This window comes from Mixophyes fleayi, chromosome 5 (assembly GCF_038048845.1).
Source record: "Mixophyes fleayi isolate aMixFle1 chromosome 5, aMixFle1.hap1, whole genome shotgun sequence".
NCBI lineage: Eukaryota > Metazoa > Chordata > Amphibia > Anura > Limnodynastidae > Mixophyes > Mixophyes fleayi.
This window is the reverse complement of record NC_134406.1, coordinates 141,822,103-141,836,148: the sequence shown is the minus strand read 5'-3', so window position 1 is coordinate 141,836,148 and position 14,046 is coordinate 141,822,103. Positions and strand designations below refer to the sequence as shown.

The 14,046-nt window shown below is 40.6% G+C and overlaps 1 protein-coding gene across 1 annotated transcript in view; it reads left to right on the top strand.

The window, feature by feature from the left end:
• FAAH2 (fatty acid amide hydrolase 2) overlaps positions 1-14,046 on the top strand; it is a 103,830-nt gene that overhangs the window by 77,864 nt on the left and 11,920 nt on the right. The window contains exons 7-8 of the mRNA XM_075212895.1: positions 10,314-10,433; positions 12,129-12,228. Of these exons, the coding sequence (XP_075068996.1) occupies positions 10,314-10,433; positions 12,129-12,228 (220 nt within the window). The remainder of the gene's footprint in view (positions 1-10,313; positions 10,434-12,128; positions 12,229-14,046) is intronic.

The window sequence follows — 14,046 nt, the reverse complement described above, 5'->3', positions numbered from 1 at the left end:
TGGGCTATACCAAGCGTGGGCTTGTTTTTCTCTGGTTTTGTCACAACAAGTATGCTGTATTTGCCTACCTGAAAAGAATTGTAACTTCATTGAAAAATGAGTTCAATTTACTAAACATCAAGATATTTTCCGATGGGGCAGCAGTCCAATTTAAGAATAGATTTACAATGTTGACCTTTGTTTTATGAAAGAAGACTTTGGTGTGGAGGGACAATGGTGCTTCTCATGACATGACAAGGGGATGGTTGACTGTATAGGAGCTGTAGAAAAACGTGCTGTGTGGAGCACAGTAAAATGGCACAGATTTCAGGTTGAGAATTCTAATGACTTTGTTTCAGCAGCACGCATGTCAGTGAAAAATGTTGAAATTATATGTATCACTTCTGAAGAAATTGAAGAAAACAATGAAATGCTAGATCAAAGATTGAAAGCTGTAATTGGTATTGATGGGTTACAGTCACTACACTATCTGCAGGGTCATTACAGACTGACTTTGATTGTTAGGCACACTTCAGTCTGAGTACAAAATGTTCAAAGTTTTCAAACTGTGAATCTCCCAAGTGTACTCTGATTCTAAACCTGACAGTCCTGAAGATCGTACCTCCTGACCGGAAGTTATTCAGATATAGCCACCTAAAGTTGCCCATGTAACATCAGGGACATTTTTGCTGGTACAGTTCAAAACATCTTCCAGAAAGACTGCTCACTACAGATATGCTGGCATTGCACAGAGCTCCTATGAAGATTACTGTACAGTGAAAATAATGTTTTTTTTAAGGTTGTTGGGGAAAATGGAAAATTGTTCCAAACAAATGAAAATTAAATTTGTAAATTTTTATCAAATTCTTATAGTGCTACCTACACCAGTTCTTAAAAAGTGAGGTGGTATTTTTTATGAGTTTCCTGCTATGGCAGATGTGTTTGAACAGGGTTAAAAGGGGATTGTAAAAGCAAAAAAAATTGTACTGAAAACAATAATATTTGTAATAAGATTAACATGTTAAATGACAAAAAATTATTGTATAGCAATAGAAATGCACTGTTTTTGTTTGACATACATAAAATGGTGTTACTGAGAATTATTTGGCACTGTCCCACTTGTGACAAAATAAAAACATTTATTATTTTACATAAAACAAATACTTTATTCTTGTTTTTTATAACATATTTAACACCAAGTTCTTACTTCACAATGGGTTAATTATAAATTTTATCACACCTGTGCATTCACAGAGATTGTATAAAATTGTTCGCTATGTGAGAAGTTATGTCTACTCTGTCCCACCCGTGATGCAAGTTTTTGAAAATCAATAACGCCATAACTAACGGTGCAAATAAAAAGGTACCATGCACCTCTTTAGAATACCATGCACACTGTATGTAAGCTACCTGTCACTCACCTGAGGGTCTGCGCATGTGCAGCCCTTATCAAACCTTCAGTACCTGTTGCTTTTAATTGATTGGATGATCAGGCAACCCTCCCTATTTAAACCACCTGTGATCATTACCTGGTTGCCTGATCTTGGAGTCTCATTCCCCATGAGCCTCTGAAGGTGTTCCTGTGATTCTCGTGTATTCAGCTCCTGCTGATTCCTGTTTACCGCTATTGTGGTTTCCAGACCACTTCAACTCTCCTGTGTTCATCGTGCCTGTACTCAGCTGATTCCTATCTGCTATTACTACAGGACTCCTGTTCGTTTCAACTCCCCTGTGTTCATCGTGCCTGCACTCAGCTGATTCCTATCTGCTGCCTCCGTTGCTACTACAGAGTTCCTGATCGCCTCTACTCTCCCGTGTTCAGCGTGCCTTCTCTCCGCTGCCTCCACCACTACTACTGGATACCAGACAGCCTCAACTCTCCCGTGTTGATCATGTTTCCAGTTTCACTTACTACTGCTTCCTGAGTATTGCTTCGTTGATTCTGGATTACCTGCCATGCGCAGCACCAACCTCATTACCGCTTCCACCCTCCAGTGGTTTCTCCTCCTGCCGGCCTTCAGCCGTTCAGGTATCCCTGCACGTCTCTCTGACAGCCTGCTCTCCTGAACCGCGGTATGCATACTTTCCATTGATTTTGCTTTTGTATTGCATATCCATCTGGACTGAGTTGTGTTCTTCTACGGAGCCCCCTATCCACTGAAGCTATTGTTACCATTGACTTTGTTTTCTATTGCCTGGATTGCTATTGTGACTTTGTATACTTCAAGCAGCGCTGGTCAGTTATTGTTGTATTGTGGATATCATCGTGGGATCAAGTTCTGTGTGCCCCGTGTATACTCTGCTTTACATTCATCTCTTCGTGCCCCTCCTCACATATATATATCAGTGGTACAACTTGCTGACTCAGACCACTGACTCCTGTTCCCTGTGACACCAGTTTCAAGTATCCTCTCACATAGCAGTGGTACAACTTGCTACACGCAGACCACTGACTTCCCCGTTACCTACCTTCACCTGGATTCCATTCCTTCACTATAGACAGCGGTACAACTTGCTATACGCAGACCGCTGACTCTCACTACCTCCTCGCTACTCCTGGACATTCCTCCTCACTATAGCAGTGGTACAACTTGCTATACGCAGACCACTGACTCTCCTCACGTTTCCTTGTCCATCTGGATCCTTGTGTACATTCATCTACTCATTACCAGTTGCTGCTAGTCATAGACTTTCCTTGAGCATTCTCTCACCATCTGCTGTTTCTCCTGTTCCATTGTCACCCTGCTACCAGAGAACCATAATACCAGCTATATTACTCTGGTAAGTCCATCATCTGGTGATATCCTGGGCAAAGACTCCTAGTGCCCGTGACAGTAAGATCAGGCCATGACAGACCCAGGTGTGGAACCTACAGCTAAAGAGATGCTGCAGTATCTGGTTACCCGTATTGAACAACAGGATGTTCGCCAACAACATTTGCTGCAATGTTGCCAGGCGTTAGCCTCCCAAAGAACATCTGTGCAAAATATCACAGCTACTGTTGATGCTCCTGTGCCTTCCTCCGTTTCCCCAGTGCCATCCCAGGTGTCTACTGCTTCCACGCTACACCTGCCTACTCCCTCAAAATATGATGAAGACCCCAAAACATGCAGGGGTTTTCTAAATCAATGCTCAGTTCATTTTGAGCATCAACCTCACAATTTCTCTACTCATCGTTCTAGAGTGGCCTATCTCATTTCCTTGTTTTCCGGACAAGCTCTCGCATGGGCTTCCCCTCTGTGGGAAAGAAATTATCCATTATTACAGGATAGTGCCAAATTTATTTCCACGTTTTGAAGTGTATTTGATGAACCTGGTCGTGTTATTTCCGCTGCATCCAGCATCCTCCGTCTACGTCAGGGTTCTCGTACTGTAGGCCAGTACGTCATTCAATTTCGGATATTAGCCTCTGAACTTCAGTGGAACACTGAAGCGGTAATTGCCGCCTTCTGGCAGGGGCTTTCTGATAAAATTAAAGATGCACTGACTACTCAAGAATTACCTACTTCTCTAGAAGATTTGATTTCTCTTTTCCACCGTGTAGACATGAGATTTCGTGAAAGAGAGTCTGAAAAAACAACTTCATTTAAAGCACCTCTTCGTTCAAGCCCTCAAGTTCGCCCAGTTTCATCTCCGGCGATACCCATGGAGATAGGTCGCTCCAAATTAACTTCAGAGGAGAGGGACCGAAGAGTAAAAAATAGACTTTGTATCTATTGTGCCGATTCTACTCATATGCTCAATTCATGCCCTAAAAAATCGGGAAATGCCAGGTCCTAACCAGTTCTGGAGAGGTGAAGTTATGGTCCCTGGAGTCCTCTCCATGTTCTACGAAATTAAAAGTTTGTGCTTTTGATGTTACAGTTTCCTTTGCTACCAAATCCTTTAAGTCCCAAGCACTTATTGACTCTGGAGCTGCAGGAAATTTTATTTCTAAATCCCTTGTGAATCAATGGTCCCTACCAGTGATTACTTTGAAAATACCTATTACTGTGACTGCTATCGATGGATCACGCATTATTAATGGTCTCATCACCCAGAGTACGTCTCCAGTAACCCTTCAAATTGGTGTATTACACCAGGAAGAAATTTCATTTTTAATTCTTCCTGTTACTACCAGTCCGATTGTATTAGGCCTTCCATTTCTTCAACGTCACTCTCCTCAGATTGACTGGCACACTCCTCAAGTTACGTCTTGGGGGCCTGAATGTCATCATCGTTGCCTCTCTCAAGTCGTTCCTCTCAAAATACAGCAATCCTCCATTTCACCTTGTTCACCGGGACTTCCTCCTCAGTATGCTTCTTTTGCCGACGTATTTGATAAAACTCAGTCTGAACGTCTTCCTCCTCATCGTTCATGGGACTATCCGATTGATCTTCAACCTGGCAAGACTCCTCCCAGGGGACGTGTGTATCCACTTTCGTTACCTGAAACTCAAGCTACATCTGAATACATCCAAGAGAATCTCCAGCGAGGATTTATTCGACCTTCTACCTCTCCCGCTGGAGCAGGGTTTTTCTTCGTAAAAAAGAAGGATGGGTCATTACGCCCCTGCATAGATTTTCGTGGACTTAACGCCATAACTATCAAAAATCGGTATCCCATTGCATTAATTACTGAGTTATTTGATCGTATCAAGGGAGCCCGGATCTTTACCAAGTTGGATCTTCGTGGTGCCTACAATTTAATTCGAATCAGGTCCGGTGACGAATGGAAGACAGCTTTCAACACCAGAGACGGGCATTATGATTATTTAGTAATGCCCTTCGGGTTATGTAATGCCCCCGCTGTTTTCCAGGGTTTCATTAATGAGATCTTCCGGGACTTGCTATATGTTTGTGTCGTCATCTATCTGGATGACATATTGATCTTTTCGCAGGACCTGCCTTCTCATCATCAACATGTGGCAGAGGTCCTTTCCAGACTCCGGAAAAATTCATTATTCTGCAAGTTAGAAAAATGTTCATTCGAGTTGCCCCAGATTACATTTCTGGGATATATTGTCTCCGGAGTTGGTCTTCAGATGGATCCAGAAAAGGTGAATGCTGTGTTACATTGGCCTCAGCCAACTACTCTTCGTGCAATTCAGCGTTTTTTAGGTTTTGCCAATTACTATAGACGGTTCATTCAAGATTTTTCCTCGATTGCATCTCCTATTGTGGCCCTAACTCGTAAATGGGCCAATACTAAACAATGGTCCTCTGAGGCTCTTCAATCTTTCCAGTTTCTCAAAGAGTCCTTCTCCTCTGCTCCTGTTCTTCGACAGCCTGATGTGACGTTTCCCTTCTTCCTAGAGGTAGATGCCTCTAATGTTGGTTTAGGAGCCATTCTCTTCCAAAGATCGGAGAAACAAAAATTCCATCCTTGTGCCTTTTACTCTCGGGGTCTTCTGCCTGCGGAGAAGAATTATACCATCGGGGACAAGGAGTTGCTGGCTATAAAAGTAGCATTAGAGGAATGGAGATATTTGTTGGAGGGAGCTCGTCATCATGTGACAATTTTTACTGATCATAAAAATTTGTCATACTTACAGTCTGCTCAATGTTTGAATCCTCGTCAAGCAAGATGGTCTCTTTTCTCGTTGTGAACTAATCATAACCTTCAAACCAGCTGCAAAAAATAAAAAAGCAGACGCCCTATCTCGAGCTTTTGTGATGTCCTCAGACGTTGAAGATGGTCCCAACCACTCTATATTAGACCCCAAATGTGTTTCTCTGGCTGCTTCTTCCACTAAGGTGCTACCATTTGGGAGAACCCTCGTGCCTCCTGCTCTTAGGAAGAAAATCCTTTCGTGGTTTCACTCTTCTCATTTTTCTGGACACTCTGGTGAACGCAAGACCTTTGAAATTCTTTCTCGAAGTTACTGGTGGCCTTCTATGAGGAAAGATGTCAAAGATTTTGTGGCTGCATGTGATTTGTGTTCCCAGTTTAAGACTCCCCGCAGAACTCCAGCGGGTTTGCTTCAACCACTACCCATTCCTTCCAAGCCGTGGACCCATATTAGTATGGACTTTGTTACTGATCTTCCTCCTAGTAAAAACTGCAATACTATTTGGGTAGTGGTGGACAGATTTTCGAAGATGGCACATTTCGTTCCTTTGACCTGTTTACCTTCTTCATCTACTCTGGCTGATTATTTCATCAAAGAAATCTTCCGTATTCATGGATGTCCTTCCGAGATTGTTTCAGATAGAGGAGTACAATTCGTTTCCAGATTCTGGCGGGCCCTCTGTAAGACCTTGGGTATCCGATTATCACTCTCATCCTCCTACCATCCTCAATCAAACGGACAAACCGAAAGGGTCAATCAAGATCTTGAGACTTTTATAAGGATGTTCTCTTCAGCCAACCAAGACAACTGGGTAGATTTGCTTCCATGGGCTGAATTCGCTCATAACAACATGTATCATGAGTCATCTTCTAAAACTCCATTCTTTTTGGTTTACGGTCACCATTCGTCTTTTCTGGAATTTCCTGCCCTCCCTCCCACCCAAGTTCCTGCTGTAGAGACTGTTTGTCAGACCTTCAAAAATATTTGGTCTCAGGTCAAAACCTGTTTAAAGAAAACATCTGCCAGATATAAGTCTTTTGCAGATAAAAAGAGACGGGCTATTCCACCACTGAAAATCGGAGATCGTGTTTGGTTATCAACCAAAAATATTCGTTTGAAGGTCCCATCTATGAAGTTCGCTCCTCGTTTTATTGGTCCGTATAGGATCATTCAAGTGATAAATCCAGTTTGTTTCAAACTTCTACTACCTAAGAACCTTCGTATTTCCAATGCCTTCCATGTGTCTTTGCTCAAACCTCTTATCATCAACCGTTTCTCGGTCCCTCCTTCAGCACCTCGGCCAGTTCAAATTCATCAAGAGGAGGACTTTGAGATTACTCACATATTGGATGCAAAAATTTCGTGAGGAGTTCTTCGTTTCCTCGTTCATTGGAAGGGCTTTGGTCCTGAAGAGCGGTCATGGATCAAAGCAGAAGATCTCAACGCTCCAGCTCTTCTTAAGAAGTTTTATTCCAAGTTTCCGGACAAACCCGGTTCCAGGTGTTCTGTGCCCACCTTTAAAAGGGGGGGTACTGTCACTCACTGGACTGTGAGTGCCATTTCCCGTGTGTTCAGGAACCGTGGCTGTCCGCCATCCTGAGGGTCTGCGCATGTGCAGCCCTTATCAAACCTTCAGTACCTGTTGCTTTTAATTGATTGGATGATCAGGCAACCCTCCCTATTTAAACCACCTGTGATCATTACCTGGTTGCCTGATCTTGGAGTCTCATTCCCCATGAGCCTCTGAAGGTGTTCCTGTGTTCCTCGTGTATTCAGCTCCTGCTGATTCCTGTTTACTGCTATTGTGGTTTCCAGACCACTTCAACTCTCCTGTGTTCATCGTGCCTGTACTCAGCTGATTCCTATCTGCTATTACTACCGGACTCCTGTTCGTTTCAACTCCCCTGTGTTCATCGTGCCTGCACTCAGCTGATTCCTATCTGCTGCCTCCGTTGCTACTGCAGAGTTCCTGATCGCCTCAACTCTCCTGTGTTTATCGTGTCAGCTCTCTGCTGCCTCCGTTACTTCTACAGGGTTCCAGACCGCCTCTACTCTCCCGTGTTCAGCGTGCCTTCTCTCCGCTGCCTCCACCACTACTACTGGATACCAGACAGCCTCAACTCTCCCGTGTTCATCATGTTTCCAGTTTCACTTACTACTGCTTCCTGAGTATTGCTTCGTTGATTCTGGATTACCTGCCGTGCGCTGCACCAACCTCATTACCGCTTCCACCCTCCAGTGGTCTCTCCTCCTGCCGGCCTTCAGTCGTTCAGGTATCCCTGCACGTCTCTCTGACAGCCTGCTCTCCTGAACCGCGGTATGCATACTTTCCATTGACTTTGCTTTTGTATTGCATATCCATCTGGACTGAGTTGTGTTCTTCTCCGGAGCCCCCTATCCACTGAAGCTATTGTTACCATTGACTTTGTTTTCTATTGCCTAGATTGCTATTGTGACTTTGTATACTTCAAGCAGCGCTGGTCAGTTATTGTTGTATTGTGGATATCATCGTGGGATCAAGTTCTGTGTGCCCCGTGTATACTCTGCTTTACATTCATCTCCTCGTGCCCCTCCTCACATATATATAGCAGTGGTACAACTTGCTGACGCAGACCACTGACTCGCCTCATGTTTCCTTGTCCATCTGGATCCTTGTGTACATTCATCTACTCATTACCAGTTGCTGCTAGTCATAGACTTTCCTTGAGCATTCTCTCACCATCTGCTGTTTCTCCTGTTCCGTTGTCACCCTGCTACCAGAGAACCATAATACCAGCTATATTACTCTGGTAAGTCCATCATCTGGTGATATCCTGGGCAAAGACTCCTAGTGCCCGTGACACTACCATGATGTAAATATACTTCATAATAATAAGAGAGAGCCTCTTTTGATAAGAAACCTCAGTGCAAGTGTCCCACCCATGACAATGGAATGCCCCAGTAACCAAATCCTGCACAGCTATATCTTACACTCTATTGTCCTGGTGTAAGAGACAGTTCAATATAGGACTGTCCACAAAAGGAAAATAGGTTATAAATAAATGTTTTTAAAATTTAGACTATTTTGCATCATAAGTGAAATTGAGTTATAAAATAAAGAAAAATGATAGGACATGTTTGTTTTAAGTAAAAGGAACACTATCCGTGTAAATGTAAAATACTGTAAATATACTTCATAGGACTGGATATAATTATATTGTTACTACAATCTAAATTACAGTATCTACTATATATCTACAATAATACACAATGAAAAAAAATACAGTAATTTGATACTACATCATCTGTTGTGTATGTGGGTATCGTCTGTGATGTAAAATGCATGGAAAGGTAGTGTAAAAACAGAAATGCATTTGCAATTGAGGGGACCATGAACAAATTGTATAATCTGGCAAAGTGTAAAATAAAATAATGTAAAATAGGAGTTTTAACTATATATTATTTTTTAACTAATTAAATTGTTTGGTGATCTCTGTTGATCATGCTTCTCTCAGGACATCTGAAGAAGGGGTACTGCCTCAACAACATTGTATTCTTTTTTTTTTTTGCTAGCATCAATAAATGTACCCCACTGGGGGAAGAATCAATAACTAATACCAGTGTGCAGCATTTCAAAATATTTTATCTGCTAATGCTCATCTTAAGATAGTGATGGGCAACCTGACACTCAAGTCCTGCACGTGCGGCCCTCTAACCATACATTACCATCAAAAGGACCATATATTACCATTAATCTGTGTAATACCTTTAAATTACATTTACACCAAGAAATGTTACAACATATTGCTATATCCAGAAATGGGCATCAAAGGTTAAGTGTTACAAAATTTAACTTTCAATTCTGATAATTAAATTCTGATTTATGGATGACCAGATTTTCCATTAGCTTTTTATAGGTAGGTGAGAGGCTGGAACAGCCAGAATGCATAACCTGTTGCACTTTCTAATTTTAATTTGCCTCATGATAGAAATGGTCTGTTAACTTGTCTCGGTGGAATCAAAAATATGCAACTTTGCAGCACACTGGTGCATAATAAAGCGTGTCTAAACATTCCTTACCTTGGTTTTAAAAAGGGATAGTATTGCAATGTATATGCTTCTTGTAAGTATGCTTGATTTATGGAAATAATGAATGTTTGTGAAATGTTCATTTAAAATCCCCCATCAAATGTCAGAATTATAAACATCAGTACAGACTATGTGTATGTATGTGTGTGTGAATGTATGTATGTATATGTGTGTGTGTGTGTGTGTGTGTGTGTGTGTATATATATATATATATATATATATATAAGTTAACCCATGCATGATACTCATGCATTCTAGTCAAATCAAGCTACTTAAGGTGTTAAAAAGGTTCTTGTCATGCATTTGGGCCATAGCCCAGGCCTCAACCACCAACCATTCCCCACTGTCACCCCCGGCAACCACCAACCACTCCCAGATGTCACTTCTCCTTCAAGAAATATATATATATTTTTTTAAAATCTTTATAAACACTTTTAACAATTAACAAATTAAATTAACAATTTAAAAACATCTTAGTATACCAAATTTCAGCCCTTTCTGAATTTTTTTTCCAGACACACTAAGAATTTAGTAGGTCAGTGTATAACTCCGCCCAGCAGGTGGCGCTGCAGCTTGGTTTTATTTTTTCCACACACACACAGACAGACTAACACACGCCACTAGACATTTATGTTATAGATAGATATATATATATATATATATGAATATCATGTAAAGACTGGAATGCTTCTAAACTGTGATGTAATTTTTCAGGTGGTTACGCACTTAGAGACCGAGTTCGGAGTCAGTGTCCAACCCATCAGCATATACAACCTGCGTTATTCTTTTCAGATTTGGTCAGCTGTTATGTCATCTGATGGAAGCAAAGAACAGGTAAAATGTTTCCTTCTTTTCTCAGGTTCCAGTGGAATAAACCCTGAAATCATTAAGAAATTGAAAATGAAATGAGTCATTTGAGACTTTAATTAAATGAGAAAGAGACCCTAATTGTTTCAGTTGTGTTACTGAGTATTGTAGTGGTTGACTACAGTAAATATCAAGTACTTTTTACTAGATCTCAAATGGCATTTGTACACTTTCTATTGTATCCTGAAAATTTTCCAATATGTATAGAAAATAATTAGGTAAAAAAAGACTAATATATAGATGCTGAAAAGTCGCTTACTGTCTTCTGCCCGATGACCGGATGTGGTGCATGAACCGCTGTTGAAACGCACAGTTCCGGTTTCTGCATTTGGCGTTTTGTCCAATCAGGACTTTGTCAAAGTCTTGATTGGACATCCGGTCATCGGGAAGAGGACGGTAAGCGACTTTCTATCATTGGGATCAGAACGGACAGAAGAAAGACTTTACCGTACAGAGGAAGCATATGACAGGGTAATGCAGAATTATCAATAGGGTTAGAACTCCGTCTCTCCTCTCTGTAGTATCCGCTGCACAACTACTCTGCAAAAAACATTATCCTCAATTTTTTCAAATGATTTATAGGTGCGTCTTATACATGGGAGCGTCCAATACATAGGGAAATATGGTACATTTCTCCATTTAATTGGTCTGGAAGTAAAATACATATTGGGGGTTATGTAGAGTTAGACTTCTAAGTGCATAAAGCGCTTTTTCAAACTACACATGCATAGTAAGTTATAACTGTCTGCTCCCAGGCTGAGACATATCTCCCCCTTGCACCTATCTGTGCTTAGAGAGGCAGAATGAGGGAGGTTGTGGAGGTCTGGTTTTTTGCTACATTTTTCATTTGTGCACTGCAGGTCACCAAGTGCCAGCATGGCCTGGCAGCCATGGGCATGCTGATGCTTGTAGAACTACAAGTAACAGCATGCCCAGACACTAGGCATGCAGGGACCTGTAGTGCACTATGAATAAAATACTTTTAATTATGTCATTTTGGTACAATTAACCTACACCAACCACACCAGGTTTGTGGGAATAGCCCTAGTGCGTTTCAGCCCGGCTGGTTAAACCTAGGTGGAAATTCAACCTTTTTTTGTGGGTTGATCTCTGGGGGAATCCAGCTCCAGGCAGACTGCTTTGTGTTAGTCTGGCACTATGGCAGGGGACCCCACGGTGAAGGTTTCCCTGCTATAGAGTCACCAGCTCAGGCTAACGAAGCCTAGTATTGGTACTCGCAAATTCGTCAGGACCTCTTATTTGTTGTCCCACCAGTTTTGCCAATACTGGCGTAACTGACAAATTAAACCGGCTCTAGTGTTTTGTTTTTTTAATCTGCCTAGCGCATGATATGATAAAAGCATATCATGCGGTTGTAACGTAGGTTACACTTTACGCGTATATTATAAAATGTACACATTTTATGTACTATTCCAAATCTCAAGTTTGTTAAGATATGTACAGCTTGGAATACTAAGTAAAGTACAGGACACAATTTATGTTAATGCTGTAAGCATAATATGTATCTAACTGTGCGTGAGGCCCATTGTGTTTTTAAATATTTTTTAACTGATGTATTTAGCCTTGAATGTTTAAACCCCGGTACTCGTTGTTTTTTCAGTACTAAGGATTATGTTCTGAATATTGTTTCTCTTCCCTCAGAGCTTTACAGACTTGATGTCTAATGGGAATCGATGGTGGCCAAGTTTTGAACTTTTAAAATGGTTACTAGGTCTATCACAACACACACTGCCAGCAATTGGTGAGAATAAATGCTACTATTGCATGTGTTAGAGCGGAGTTTGGCACTGTATAGGTTTGTGCCAACAGGTACTGATGTTGTATTTTACAGTGTTTGTGAAGAATATGTCTGGTACGGGCAACTTATAGAAATACTTCATATATATTTTCTTTTTTATCACAAAATGTATAATTAAAAGGTTGTTTTTTATTTTTCATACTAGCAATCTAGTAATCTGTTGCGCTTAATGTATGTCATACGGTGCTGCTTTGTAATGAAGACACTGCTTTGAAATGACTGAGCTTGAGTGCTGATACTATACATTTACTATTCTTTATTTATTTGTGAATTTAAGGATTACTCCAAACAGTGAGATTAAACTTCTATATTGAAAGTTGGGAAGGAATCTTTTAACTACTCTGTTCTAAGCTATGGAAATTAAAAATTGAATGCATAACCTTCAACCATAACTCTACCACAAGCATTGTAGCATTGGTATATAGACTAGGACTGGGATTTCACTGCAGAATCCCACCATAGAAAATGTTTTAAATGTTATGGTGGGTGCTTCAGGCTAACAAAGACTACTGCTTTCCGGTGCCATGTTTGGAATGAGCCATGATTGAAATATATGTTTTTCATGTCTTCTTTAGGGTTGATTAGGGACCATAGAAAGTCAACTACCTCTTACAGAGTACTTTTTTGAAGGAAGAGGAAACATTTTACTTGTACATTACAAGCTCCTAAACCTGAATAACTGTAACCCATGCTAATAAAAAATCAGCCGGTCAAAGTGAAACAGGTGCATATAATTTTAAGATGCCCAAACGGGCCTACTACTTAATTTTATGTGTAATAAAGGGTTGAAAATTCCCAAGGCCTTTCTAAACAGCCAGCAAATCGAGTTGATTTTCTGTTCCCTAATTGTTCCTTCACTTTTTCCAACCTGTTGTCTCACTACATCCAGGATAGAATCACTAGACTCTGCATTAGAACAACATGTTGAACTATACTATGTTTGTTATATCATGTACAACTTCATTTAGTTTAAGGTGCAAACCCATTTTGCTCTACTGGAGACGCAAATTTAAAATGTATAGACATGTTTCTAGTTTGGAGGTGGTGCGTTTTAGTTTATCTTTAAACCTAGTTTAAGAATCAAGAATAAAACTAATAGGGTAATAATGAGTGACAACAGGTACAGCTAATACCAAAAATAATGACTTGCTTACACAATACAGCAAGGTGGACATGCAGCTGTCAATGACTAATTTCAGGATGGATCCAGCTGTTATAATCAAGTTTTTACTAGTAATGAATATGTTGAAAACAAAATAAAATAAATTTTATATGGCAGTTACTTTTTATTTAATAATAGAAAGAAAGTAAAAAGCTCACTATTTAATTCACTCATGTATATGGTGTTAAAAGTACACCTTTGGTCTCAATCTTACCTTTGAAGATTTCAAGCCAGAAATAATTTCAGTTCCTTGTGCTTACTAGAGTCCTAGAGTAATGGCCACAATTAATAATCACACAATGGTGTGATCAGCCACTTCCTCATTCTGTGACATGGAGGATTCTAGTGGAGTGTGTGTAATATTACTTGGGAGATGTTAAATGCACATTTCTCCTGGAAGAATTCATCAGGAATGACATGGGATCACATAACAAAATTAAGGATAAACAACTCATGCAAATTAAGTAAAAATAAATGAGGTTGTGTGGAAACAAACCAAATTACTACAGTAAAAGCCATTTATGCAACACCCTGAGGTACACCTTTTGCTAGGGACTCGCGTACAGGAGATGCCTTGACGTTGGCAGATGAGCTTGTCC